At 38.0% G+C, this 14,315-nt stretch overlaps 1 protein-coding gene across 1 annotated transcript in view; it reads left to right on the top strand.

Moving 5' to 3' along the window:
• LOC109034148 (protocadherin-15) overlaps nucleotides 1-14,315 on the top strand; it is a 132,931-nt gene that overhangs the window by 110,040 nt on the left and 8,576 nt on the right. Inside the window, exons 4-13 of the mRNA XM_019047145.2 lie at nucleotides 2,420-2,550; nucleotides 3,858-3,923; nucleotides 5,741-5,833; nucleotides 6,250-6,357; nucleotides 8,140-8,241; nucleotides 9,777-9,902; nucleotides 10,885-10,975; nucleotides 11,687-11,796; nucleotides 12,171-12,347; nucleotides 14,098-14,235. Of these exons, the coding sequence (XP_018902690.1) occupies nucleotides 2,420-2,550; nucleotides 3,858-3,923; nucleotides 5,741-5,833; nucleotides 6,250-6,357; nucleotides 8,140-8,241; nucleotides 9,777-9,902; nucleotides 10,885-10,975; nucleotides 11,687-11,796; nucleotides 12,171-12,347; nucleotides 14,098-14,235 (1,142 nt within the window). The remainder of the gene's footprint in view (nucleotides 1-2,419; nucleotides 2,551-3,857; nucleotides 3,924-5,740; nucleotides 5,834-6,249; nucleotides 6,358-8,139; nucleotides 8,242-9,776; nucleotides 9,903-10,884; nucleotides 10,976-11,686; nucleotides 11,797-12,170; nucleotides 12,348-14,097; nucleotides 14,236-14,315) is intronic.

Genomic DNA, 14,315 nt, shown 5'->3' with positions numbered 1-14,315 from the left:
GCGTCCGTCGATCGATTCAGAGATTTTTCGATCAAATTACAGACTTGTCGATCGATTCACAGCTTTGCCGATCGATTAACACATTTTCGATCGATTCACCGATCTGTCGATCGATGCCGCGTTTGTCGATTGATTCAAGGATTTCCCGATCGAATTACAGACTTGTCGATCGATTCACAGCTTTGCCGATCCATTAACAAATTTTTCGATCGATTCACGACTTTGTGCTATCGATCAAATCACATCCATCCATTCACGTTTTTATTTTGCGATCGATTCGTGCACGTCGATCGAATCTACACCCTCCATTAAGACCCTCGTATACCCCAACTCGCAGAAAGTTCGATCTTCTCACAGCAGCTTGACGCGCGTGGGTGTGGGTAGAAGATTCTGCGAATTTCTATTGTGCAGTGCGAGGGTGTCTCAACGCTGAACTTTCTCCGTGCCCTCGGTCTCGAGTCGGCAAAAGCTCCACGCTCCACGCTCATTAGTGGCAACATTGCCTTTTAATTAGGCGAGTGGCGAGTCTGCGAAGCCGACTTTTCATCTTAACGCCACTCTGTGAAAAAAACGGAGACGGCTTCGGATTTGAGGTCAAATAATTTCTAGGATATTAACACGACATTAGCGCGGCTATTGAAGCACACATTTTAGAGAGTGAATGAAATCAGCAAAACGTATTCATTCAGATTTGATGAGGGCTCCGTCGTCGTCGCAGCGCAGCGCTCGCAGGTGCGAATGAAACCGATGAATGGGAATCGTATTAATGAGCTGTATATGCTTGCATGTAACCCACGAATCTTGTACAGGGTGCTTAGGCGCGCATGATGCCAATGGGCCACGAGATGAGGTACGAACTCAAGCATTCTGAATGTATGATTCTCCTATTCAAAATTTCACGTAGAACAAAATTCCCACAACGAACTTACTGAAATAAACCCCTAACGATATTAACGTTTCCATTTAGCATGCGTTACAAAAAATTTGAATTTCCCGCTCACATGAAAAACGTGAGCGTACTTGAATAAAATCGCGCACTTCAACGGATTTGGAGGCTTCTCACTAAGCATTGTTCATGCGGGTATACATGGCTTTTCATGTATTTTAATTTTTCACGTATACCCGGAGAGGCTTAAACGCACAGTAGAAAAGACAATTAAATACGCTTTATCGATGGATTCATATTTTGTGCCTTAATTTTTTTTACTTTTTAAATTCCTTTACAAATGCATCGAAAACTGCATATTCGCAACGATTTGCGCAACTGATATCAATGAAATTAAGTGCAATTTATAATTTAGGATTGGTTACGACATTTGAATTTCCTGCTCACATTAAAAAACCACAGTCTACTTAAATCAAATTGCGCGCTTCAGCGGTTTTTAGAATTGCATATTTTTCTGAAATTTAGAAATATTTGAGAATATTTCACAAGGGTTTTCAAGATGTTATTTTCATTGAAAATTGAAGCGCTGGATGCAGCAAGGGGATTTCTTTTTTGCGGTGCCTCAAAATCTCCGCTAACGTTTCGTCCGCGCGTTAAGATTAAAACACATGTAATTCGTTGTGACTTTTACTGAATATTCTTTATGATTTTACGATACTGAAAACGTAAAATCTCAGAAAGTTCACCCTATAGTTTCCTCTCTGAGGTATTAATCAGCACTTAAGGCTCTGAAACATCGCAACCAAGAGAAGCCGTTCCTGCACCCAACGCCTCAATTGCAACCCTGCATCCAATTCAATGTTTCCACACCGAGAAAAAAGTGATGCTGATTTAACATTCTGGATGTAAAAAAGTGTGCGAGAACTTACGAAACGCTGAATTAACCGCCGCATACTGTAAAAATTTATCTAGAGTCCAGACTCTTAAAAACATCGACAAGAAAAAGTACTCTTGATTCAATCAGAATCTAGTTTAAATCAAGAACCAAGCCTCTTAATTTAAGCGGATTTCGTTTTGATTCAAGTAAAAATCCGATTGAATCAAGAGTATTTTTTCTTGTCAATGTTTTCAAGAGTCTGGACTCTAGATCCAATGTGTTTTTTTCCCAGTGTAGCTAGATTTACATCTTGACATTGCTAAAGTAACTGCTTTAGCGGTTAAATCAGCGTTTCGTGAATTCTCGCACACTTTCATACATCCAGATTATTAAATCAGCATCCCTTTTTTTTCGGTGTGTGTACTGTACAGCAGTGTCGCTTTGCGGGGCACCCTATACGCGGCGACGACGGTGCACACATGAAATTCCTCTCGTGTCTGTTTAGACACCCGAGTGACGTCACGTCTCACGCACGGTGTTTGTATTTGCCGAGCACTCTTTCACCGGGCTCGTTGGAGGTGGTGTATGTGTGGGTGCGATTATGATGTTATTGAGTATAATGTGTATAACGTGTATGTTTGTTGTGTTTGTGTCAGGCGTGATCCGGATCGTGGGAGAGCTCGGCGAGCGAGGGAACATCGAGCTCCGGCTCCAGGAGTCCGACAGCCCCGTACGGATCACCCCCAACTCCAAGAACTTAACGCTCACCAGGAAGTTGGACAAAGAGGTTAGTCAAAATTACACCTTGTCCGCCAATAGACACGAAAAACGAGATGTTTCAATCCACCCGCACAGCAGTGGCGTGGCGTGCTTTGCGATATGTCGATTGTATTGCCCTTTAAACCTATGGAAAAAGATCGAAAGACAGGGTGTTCGCAGGGAACACCTTAATAATCGATTCTTTACCATAGGCTCAAATGGCAGAACAATCGACATATCGCAAAGCACAGAAGGGCGCACTAGGAGATGATTTGATTAAGAATACTGTGATGGATACAAGGGGGAGGGGGGTGGCATGGTGGCGTGCCCCCCCCCCCCCTCTCGGACCAAAAAAAAGGGGGGAGAAAGAAAAAAGGTGGGGAAAAAGAAAAAAAGGGACTTAAGGGAGAAAAAGAGGGAGAAAAAAAAGTGCTCCTAAAAGTATACTAAAATGTTTCAGGACAGAACTATACAACCAAAGTTTACTGAACCGAGGTACTTACAACGGTAAGTTGGGACTAATGCAGTTAATCGTTCAATTAAACTCGGTGGATTACCTCGTTAAGCTTAAGAGAGGCTTGATAACAGGAAATTGACAAATCGAATCATAAGAAGGGAGAAAAACTCTTTGAAATGTGTACTGAGGTTGAGTTTTTCTCAGTTTGTCTTCATTTAAAAGAGTAGGCAAAGAGGGATACGCAGATTGTAAAATAGTGGTGTCGGTCATACCTACACTGTGTATCATGGTTTTAGGTGTGTGTCATTATAGAGTGATTAAGGGTGGCATCAGTTCAGGAATTCTCGACTCAGACATTATCAGTTCGATTGTGACAAAGGAGAGTAACTTCTCTCTTCCAATAATTGTAAGCATGATGTTGAAATATTGTACATCAGAGAGTATTTTGTTTAAATTTCAATGGACATTAACTCCTTTTCACAACAAACCCCGCCGCGTGGGTCTCGTGAAAGTTGAGAAAATTTCATTTGACCCAGATCAAAACATTTTGTTGCCGACAAAAAATTAAAGGCGATCTGATGCCATGAAAAACTTACATTGGACATGATTGAAATATGATGTCTTAATAGATTAAGATGAAAATAGTTCTCCGATCTAGAGATCGGAGGACTATCGGAGGACTGAAATGTGATGTCTTCATAGATTAAGATGAAAATAGTTCTCCGATCTAGAAATCAGAGGACTATCCGAGGAGATCGGACATGATTGAAATATGATGTCTGAATAGATTGAGATGAAAATAGTTCTCCCATTTAGAGATCGGAGGACTATTTCCATCGTAAAAATCATGCGTTTGATGTCAACTTTTATTTTTTCAGGGAATCGAAGGACCTTCGTCGGTTTATGTAAATATTATCTGTGATAGAAAACGAACTTCGGATCCCGTAAGTTTCTATGTTTTATACTTATCTTATTTCTATGTATAGAGATGCCTATGTGCAAAAATAAATGTGGATGAAAGGAGGAGGGAGGGCTGAAATCGTTACTCTCTGACTCAGTCTTCTTACCTATAATTTTTTATTTTTTTAAATCAAAAATCACTTAGGTCTCTTACTCGTGAGGCTCGTGCCTAGTAGCAGCTACATTTTTAAGCTTTATTCTTCCTCGCCTTCCTCTCTTCTTCTATCTCCACCAGGGGGGGGGGGGGGTGTTAATAAGTGTAGGTAGTCCTAATGATGGTTTTATCTGTATTTTCATAGCTGAAAACAGGATACTCGATTTCACTCTTTTTTTCAGAAAAACAAACTCGAAAGGGCAATTTCGCTCGGAAATGCTGATTAAACATTACCACTGAGACAGCTGTTGTGGTGTATTCTGAAAATTAGGGTAACCTAAGTTTAACGCTCAATTTTAAGTGACCATTCGCACTGGAAAAAAAAAATAAATAAAAAAAAAAAAACATTGGATCTAGAGTCCAGACTCTTAAAAACATCGACAAGAAAAATTACTCTTGATTCAATAAGATTTAAGCTTAAATCAAGAACCAAGCCTCTTAATTTGAGCGGATTTCCTTTTGATTTAAGCTTAAATCTAATCGAATCAAGAGTCCTTTTTCTTGTCAATGTTTTCAAGAGTCTGGACTCTGGATCCAATGTGTTTTTTTTCCGGTGCGTGATTTCAGGGACCTGAAAAGTAAGAGGCTCTCAAAAATCCATTCCCGCATGCGTTTACGTTCTCCCTGTCGAATAATTCTCAAGTTAAAACTCAACTCGACAACAGGACGTGATTAAGAAGAAAACAGCAGTGTGTCACCTGTCACCGGACAAAGATGCAAGACGGACCGCAGTACGTCACAGTGACGTGACGTTGCGTCTGTCGGTGCGTTCAGTGAGAACAGGATTATTACCGGGGGGGGGGGGGGGGCTGCGATGCGCTTTGCTAAGCTCAGTTGTCAAATCCCGAGGATCCTCCCGAGCCGGTGTGATTGGACGAAGTTGACTCGAAACGGGAATTTCACTGGACAGAGCGGCAAGCGGTGAAGCTTGGAGCTTGGTGCGATGAAATGCGTGAATCCGTGTCGAATGGATTTGAATCGAAGGACAATGGAACCCGCCTAATTGCCTCACTAAAACAACCGTCAACTCCTTCGTGGACCGCTTTGAGCAGAAAGGAACCAAGCCACATCAGCTACCGCCAACTTAAGTCAGGCGATTTGATTTTTTATACGAAAACGGTTGTGCGGATTTTTCTGCAAATTTCGGTGAATTTTCTGCACAGTACAAATGAAATTCCTCAGAATTTTCAAACGAATCCGCATGAACGTTCTCTCGTTAAACATTGAATTGCATAAAATTTGGCAATAGTTGATATGGCTTGGTTCCTTTCTGCTGAACGCGGTCCAGTTCCTTCATCGAGTATTCACTGGTTCTCCAAATTTTTAGGACTCATTGATATCTGACGGATGGTCAGATGATGTACCTATCCGTCGCTCTTCATGAGCCAATTTTGTTTAGTTTCGGGCTCATCTTCGAAATCCCTGAGTTTTCCTGACTATTTTTGATTTTCCTGAAAATTTTCGGATTCCCTGACTTTCCCTGACATTCGAATAAAACTTCTTCTTTGATTTTCCCCCCTTTATATCACGGTCACTTCTGCTAAATGCACCTCGCAAAATTCCCTGACTTCCTGTGGATTCCGTGTCTTTCCCAGATAACCCTTTTTATCCCGCCATATCACTAATTTGTTTAAAATTTGTTCCCAGGGTTTTGTGATTCCTGTAAATATTCGAGTCACCGATGCCAACGATAATGCTCCCCAATTCGTAAATGCACCGTACGTTTTAAATATATCCGAGGTAAGTTTTCAAACAATCCTTCAACAGAAGAATAATTCATCAGTAAAAACGATATCGATGGCTAAAGTCAAAATATGGGCATCTTCGAATGTTGCGATACAAATCTTAGCTTAAAATCTTTAACTTATTCACTAGAGCAAACGCAGCCCCAGAGCAACTTAATTTCAAAACATTGCGATTTTTCCGTTTGAAAATGTAACTTGAGCTCATGCGTGTACTTGCGATAGGTTAATTTGTATTTAGCTACAAACACGCTAACTGGTAGATAATTTCTATTTTATACATTCGGTGGAAAATAGTTGTGTACAGTGTCAATGTTTTCAGTATGTAGATGGAGATGCAAATATAACAGTATTGGATTTTCATATCTGAGCAGATCGCAATCAATTACAATTTCTTTTCTTTCCCGCTCATAGGTAACGGTTGTGGGAACTCGTGTCTTGCAAGGTGTCAAAGCTGTAGATGCAGATCAACAAGGACCCTTCTCGACAGTGCAATACTCAGTGCTTTCTGGGCCACACTCGGTAAGTGGTAAAATAAATTTCCTTCCATTCATTTATAAAAAACGCGTTTGACCACAATTTTTCCCTAATTAAGGACTAACAGGGTAAGTATGTATTTAGCACTGGTTTGGAAAAAATTGCCGCCCTTGACAAAATTTGCATTTCGTTGAAAGAAATAGTCTATTCCTCTCCGTTAAAAAAAAAGAAAAAAAAAAACTTGTAAGTTGCTATTATACTAGCGTGCTTCTGAGAAAACGTGTGTATTTACTCCCTTTGATATTTTTTAAAAACTGCAGTACTGCACGGTTCTTGGCGTAAAAATAAAGAGCACAATTACAAATAACTCATTGTGGAAGAAAACAAAGCGTTTTATTCGCGCCCCGCTTACAGTGTGAAGTAGATTTACTTTAAGGATACGGACAATCCTTCAATTGATGAATCATTAAGTATTTTTGATTATAAGTTATTTACTAAAATCCCCGATTTTTCATTCATTACAAATAGTGAATTAGATATTGTTTCAAACAATTTATGAGAGTTGAACTCGAAATAGTTCAAAATGATTCCAATAGTCCTGGTCTAAATCCGCAATCGGAGGCTAAAACGATTTGCACGACGAATATGATAAATGAATACAATTATTCGCACTCTACTGTTATGCTTGTTGCATATGCAATTAAATTAAGGCGTCGTGGTTTTTCACAAGCTCGCATCGGCATAAATTATGAAAGATCGTTCAACCTTTGTTCCGAAGCCTATAGCTTGAATAGTACTTAAATTACTTTAAAAAGTACTTAACGTATACAGCCCATCTATGAATTAAAACTTACAAAGTATGGATACTTCTTAATATCTTTGGAACAGTTGAAGATGTATGTTGTGTCGAAAACTATTCACAAGCATGTGTAATAGAGCTTGTATTTTAGCCCCTTCATTTATAAGACTCACGTTTACTCTCTCAGAATGAATTGACTGATTACGGCACCAAGAATTTTAATGCACTCCCAGATAGTTAGGGGTCGTAAAAGTTCATTTTTAAATATTTTTCCCTCTTATGCATAGAGGGTATGGTAGTGGTTCTAAAAGGTTGAAAAAATACTTTTCTCATTCATATTTCGTGTTTACATGCAGCTTGTCTTCTTTAATGGGACTTTGGAGGAAACAGAGGTCCGTACCCACCCGTTCATCTTGATGTTACAGTAGTGCGATACCCCAGTTGATGATGAGATATGTCTACATCGCGGTGCAGCAAAAATCTTTCAAATTTGTTTTCCTTAAATAAATATAGTTTTAAAATTGCTGGTGTAATCATCTTTAGGCAGCAGCAATAATAAAGAAAACTTCCGATTCTATTAATTTTACAGCAAGGAGTTTGCTGGAAAACAACTCATCGTTAACTTTGGTGCCACACGATAACACGCTGCACTGCATGCATCTAAAAGCGCATTCAATATGGTTGATATGCAATTTAATCTACCTACAGAGAACAGCATGTGAGCATGACCAATGCGGTCTAAAAATAAGTGCGCTGAGCCTCGTGCACCTCAACTCAAAATACTCATATACTCCAATGCTAATCTACTCATCTACTCAAGAATATTTTGTCATTTCTCTTGACGAGAGTTTGAAAACTTGAATCTCTTATTCGTCTTCTAATTTGAGAGGGACCGAACGGATTAAGCTTGAGATTGAGACGGTAACCGATTATAATGACGATAACCCGAAAAAAACTCAATGTTTTACAAAATTTCAATGCATTCCTGTACATTAAATAATTTTCAATTGTTTCTTCTTTCTTTTCAGGACTATTTTGTCTTCATCAACGGCCTGGAGGGTACCCTAGTCTTAAGGAAAGCCTTGGATTATGAGACTCTCTCCAATTTCACGCTCGTTATTCGAGCACAGGTAATTTAATCTTTCGCACTTATTTCACACGAGTCAAGTTCTGGAGACGGAAAAGCTTTTATCAATATCAGAAATTCGAAAAAAGAGACTTTTTGCTAGCAGTAATTTGCCAAACACAGTGCGATCAGCTTGGCACAGCGGCGGAAGTTAAAATTATTATACCACATTTATGTTTGTGTGAACAACAAACATATAAGAAAGAATAAACATATGTGGTATAATAATTTTAACTTCCGCCGCTGCGCCACGCTGATCGCACTGTGTTTGGCGCAATGCGTGAAGTATTCCTGCAGTCTTGTAGGCGCTATACGTTTCACGCCAACCGCTCTTGACCACACTGTGTTTGACGCAATGCGTGAAGTATTCCTGCAGTCTTGTAGGCGCTATACGTTTCACGCCAACTGCTCCTGACCACACTGTGTTTGACGCAATGGGTGAAGTATTCATACAGTCTTAGAGGCGCTAAGATGTGTTACATGCCGACCGGCGCCCCGAGGGCTTGTCCTTTTCATCTCAAGTCCTCGTAATCATTCTTTTCTACGCTAACCTCCAGGCTAAATTGCGTGTTCAGTTACTCTCTTAACTCGACTAATTAAAGATACTGTCTCTTGTATCACCGAAAAACGACAAAAGTAGGAATTACTATACTCTCAGGAAAGAGAGATTTTGTCCCCTTTTCTCATTGATAATTTTTTATCTGAATCCGATTTTTTTTATACCTACATTTATCTGTCTTACGGGTACGTTAAGATGCGAGAGACAAAAAATCTGATTTTCAACGATACGTATCACTTGATCGACCCCTATAGGCGTGATTCATAGCCGTGGAACGCGAGCTTAACAGAGGCGGGAAATTTGAAATTGTGGGCTTTTTTCCCAACACTGGAAAAAGAGTTACGGGCTATATAGACATATCTTCCGTTCTGGGCTCAGAGGCCGAATGTTCCGGGTGCTGGAGCCGTAGCTTCCATTGCTCGGGTGCGGAGCGAGCTTCCATTGCTCCGGGTGCTACGCCCGGAACTTTCGGCCTCCGAGCCCGGAACGCGGACAGTGTGTCTATATAGCTCGTAAGTACCGCTTCTACGACCGGGATTTATTTTTTTTTTCAGTGAGCGCGCATGTTTGATGGATTTTCTTCTCAGTAGCTTCATTCTTTGCCACTAACATTGAAGAGTAAGGAATTTTTGGATAACGGTTATTAAAAGTCAATTTGGTACTCTTAGCCCTTTGAAAATAATTGAGTTAAGTTGCAGTTTACTAACGTAATGAAGATATTGAATTTGATGTTGGAAATATAATTGAATAGGTATAATAAAATTATTCCATTTCAAGGCATGAATTATCTTTCCCTTGAAAATTCGGTCTACGGTTCCTTAAATGAGGAGGTAGGAAAAGCTCTTCAGTTAAGATATGATGACTTTGAACAGGACCTTGCTTACTCAAATCAGAGAATGCTTCCCAATTCCATATGTCTTTTAAAAATATTTCGAAAGATGTATTTATTCTGTTTTGCTTTTTATTCATTCAAACTCCAGGATCAAGGAAGTCCACCACAATGGTCAGATACCCTGCTCCATGTGAATGTAATTGATGCTGATGACCAAAATCCCAAATTCTATCATGATCACTACACGGCAACTCTTCCTGAAGCTACACAACAGGTACTTGTTCTAGATGTTTGCATTTTTAAACACAGGTCATCTAGCATGTATTGGAACAAATATGGCTGCATCAAAAACCTTTACCAACACATTTTTTCCTTCCTAATGGCATTTTCATTACGGTATACAAAATTTCATGTGAACATAATTGAGGGATTGATTCTACAACAGGCTACTTTTTTTATTTAATTTTATTTTATGATGAGCACTATTAAAAGTGAGCGTTTCAGCGGTCAAAAGGAAATCAACATTTTAAATTTTAGCATCAAATGATTCATACAGGAAAATAATATCCTGATAAGTCTTTTTCGACGACAGAACTGGCTACAGAAAGGTTACTAGAAGGTGTAGAGGGTGTCTAGATTACATTGTACCAGAATGTCTGGTGCAAATTGACATTTTAAAGAGGAGGCCATCAGCAGCTTTTTCTGGAATATTTTTTTAAAAATGATAAAATCATGAAGAATATTCAGTAAAAATCTTAGAATAATACATGCGTTTGCTTTGTTAATAATGCGAGAGATGATAGCTGAAATTTTGAAAAACTGCAACAGAGGGATACCTTTCCAGCACCTAGCGCCTCAATAATTTATGTGACAGAAATCTTACGGCATTATGTTGTCAAGGTTTCTGTTAAAAAGTAGAACATTATTGAAAATAGGGCTATAGTAGCTAGAAGTGGCTGTATTCATCCATAAAATCATCTTATTCTTTATTAAACTCATAATGTCAGACGATCAATATTGATGATGAAACTCAACAAAACTTAAGACTTCCACATAATTTACGGGGCTTCACCAGCCCTCTGAATAATTATAGTTTCCTTACAATTGAGGAAGATCTGGATGAACTATCTACTTTAATCGTGAAAATGCAAAAATAAACACCAGAGTGATTAAAGCAAGAGAGCGAAAATAAAAAATTTAGGTATGTTCATCATTTATGAATCTGGATGACAGTTGCTTTTTCAATAATTTTGCAGGGCACAAGACTGAAAATTTTCCCTGACGAAATAGCAGCATATGATCAAGATATTGGCATCAATGCACCTGTTTATTATACATTTAATGCAGGTAAGTCATCTTTTCATACAGGAAAAATAAAATCTAGGTAGTTAATACTTTTAAAAAATTATGAAAAAAAAAAAAAAAAATCCATCATCTTAAAAATACAAAAAGGAATAAGGACAAAACAGTTACTGATATTGGTGACTTAATGACAAAACGTTTTTGGTAATAACTCCTAAAAGGATAAGCAAATTTTTTATCCTTTCATTTTCAGTCAGCATTAACAACCTCATCCTCTCCGCGCGAATCCCCTTCGCCCCTTACCCTTAAATTGGCGCGAAGACAAAGTTTTCATCAGATCATTGAAGAGTTAAACAAATGTAATGACCTCTGAAAATGGAATAAATAAGACTAAATTTTTTTTGTAATGTTGACTAAACCTGAATCTCAGATGCAAGTAGTTCTTTCAAGTATTTTTCATCAAACAAACTTTTCAGATCAGTTAAAAACACAAAAGAGAAGAGAATGCATCTCAAAGTACTGTAAAAATTAACATTTATTGCCATTTTATTTGTGATGGCTCTACTCCAAAAAAAAAGAGCTTGAAATCTTAATATTAATATTCTTCAGTTTAAATAAGTGCGAAAGCATAAAAGCTCAATTAATGCCTGTTCCCCCTCCTCCTAAATGTAATAAGGATAACAAAATTTATGAGTAATTTTGCTCGAAGATTAAATCTGTACATTGAATTAATTGTGATGAAATCTATGATTTCAGATGGCATCGAATACAGATACTTTGAAGTTGATCGAGCAAGTGCTCATATTTCGACAAAACGAGCAATTTCTGAGGATGAATTGCTTCAGCCAGTGACTATAGTGATTAAGGTAATTTTTCTATTCTCACTTTATTGTTGAGACACAAGCATGGAAGCTCATTGAGAACGAATGAGGAAAGATTTTTAAGCGATCTTAGCCACTAATCCATTGATCAAATTAAATTTGTTTTTGTAATGAGTGAAAGACCAACTCTCGCCTTAAATTAGACAAAGAAAAAAATGGGTTAAAGTTTTAATATTTGTCAACATTTTGCAAAATGTATCAATGACTCATCATCTGGTAAATATAATTTCATACTATGCAGTGAGCTTTCAAAATAACCTGATGCAATCCTTAGAATTATGATGAATAATCTTTATTGGATCAGTGGGATGAGTTTGGTTTTAATTACTGATAATGCATGTATTTGCATCATTTTTCAGGCTACTCAATTTGACAATGCAGATAGGTATGCTCTGGCAACACTGACTGTAGCACGACCAGGTTCTTCAACTCGAGACCTTACTTTCCTGCAAAGCCATTACTACGCTGGTGTTTTAGAAAATACTCCTATCGGCAGTGTTATTCTCACAGTTGTGACAAATAAACCTAGGAATAAGGTAATTTGAAGCTTTTCCCTCTTTTCCAAGATATTCAGTTGGACAACATGCTTTTAAGGCGCAACTAATTAGGTACTGGTATGTATTAGGTATGTGGTATTTATAGGATTCTGAGTCATCCTTTCCACAAGAAATCTTGAAGTGACCAAATTACCAGATAATTAGACAAGGTCTTATAGATTTCAACTTTATTTGAGAAAAAATAAAAATTGACATGACGTACATAATTTTAGGCGGCTGCTAAACCTTTGATACTGTTTCATTTCAAAAACATTGATACGTAAGTGAAAGGAGACCATCATGTGTCTTAATATGTACTTCTTGCTATTCACACGGAAAAAAAAAGAATTGCTGGTTCAGCAATTCAATTGCTAAAAACAGTGAGTGCAATGTTTCAACGCAGACCACCTCGTGGTTAAATTAGTTTACAATGTGGTTAAAGTAGCATTTTTTTGTTATAAAATCTGCGTTGAAACATTGCACTCACTGTTTTTAGCAATTGAATTGTTGAATCAGCAATTTTTTTTTCCGTGCAATTGTAAAATTAGAATTGCTAAAAATTGAAAAAAACTCAAAACTTTCCTTACATAAAATGATTAACAAAAAGAAAGTTCTGAGCTCTTTTAATTTATAGATTCTAATTTTATTTTAACTTCTTGCTGTTTTTCACCTCCTCTCCACTTCTTGTAATGCAAATCCAGCTGTGAATAATACAAGACAGAACACAGGTTTTTTTTAGGTCTAAGATACTTTTCTCCAGAAGAAATGAGACCAATTTTGGACCTGTGTGTCACTCTAAGCTACGGTCTGGCCGTCTTTCTCCGGTGTGATGTAAAACCCAACCTTTCATCACACCAGTAGATTACGGAATATATAACTTTTTCTAAAAGAGAGGAGAGACTTACAATGGGCCTGTTGCAAACTTTTGCTAGAGCAAAAATAAGAGTTGTTTCTTGTAGATAATGCCTCAAAAATCACGATGAGCGCATCGGCAAAGTCTGAAATGCACTCATAACTTCACAATCTGCGTAAGAAATTTGCGTTTTTTTAAGCTTCCCGCTTCAAAAACGATACTACGGCATAGGTGAACATTTTGTTAGAGGAGTCGCTCCATCGTCGGCGATATTCATCATGGCCGACGCTTGCACGCAGTTCCGCGCGTAATTCAAGGAGAGTTCAAGGTCAATCAATTCGGGCGTGGAAAATATGAACGTTAACACACCGATTGTTATCTGGTCTAATCCAGTTCAGGTGTTATCTCGTCCCATCAAACGTGCTTTGGCGGATTGGCGTCGGCTATGATGATTATTGCCGACGATGGAACGACTCCTCTTACAAAATGTTCACCTGTGCCGTAGTATCGTTTTTGAAGCGGGAAGCTCAAAAAACCGCAAATTTCTTACGCAGATTGTGAAGTTATGAGTGCATTTCAGAGTTTGCCGATGCGCTCATCGTGATTTTTGAGGCATTATCTATAAGAAACAACTCTTAGTTTTGCTCTAGCAAAAGTTTGCAACAGGCCCATTAGGTTAAAGCAGAAAAAAAGGACTAAATTAATTTAAATCAAGTTCCAGAATTCAAAATTTAAAAAATTAGGGCATTATAAGTTTAAGATTCTGATGAGCTCATCAAACCTTCACTTCAAAAGGTTTTGACTTATTCAAGAATGTTGAAAAAGAGAGTATTACTGATATATTTATCGTTTCACTACAAAAAAATCCAAATCTAAATTTTACTTTGACATTTGCAGCGAATTAGATACTGGCTAAGTGAGTATGAAAGCATGTTTCAAGTGACACCGAGTGGAGATATTACACTCTTACAAGCACTGGATTATGAAACTGAGGAGCTGTATACTTTTAATGTGCATGCTTCTGATACTTTCTCCGTGAGTATTTTATTACAATACATTATCCTTAAACAGACTAGAACATGGGACATTCATGTTGAAACTAAAAGTACAGACAA

This window comes from Bemisia tabaci, chromosome 4 (genome assembly GCF_918797505.1).
Source record: "Bemisia tabaci chromosome 4, PGI_BMITA_v3".
NCBI classification, from domain to species: Eukaryota; Metazoa; Arthropoda; class Insecta; order Hemiptera; family Aleyrodidae; genus Bemisia; species Bemisia tabaci.
Note: the sequence above shows the minus strand (reverse complement) of the source record. Positions and strands in the feature narration are given on the sequence as shown.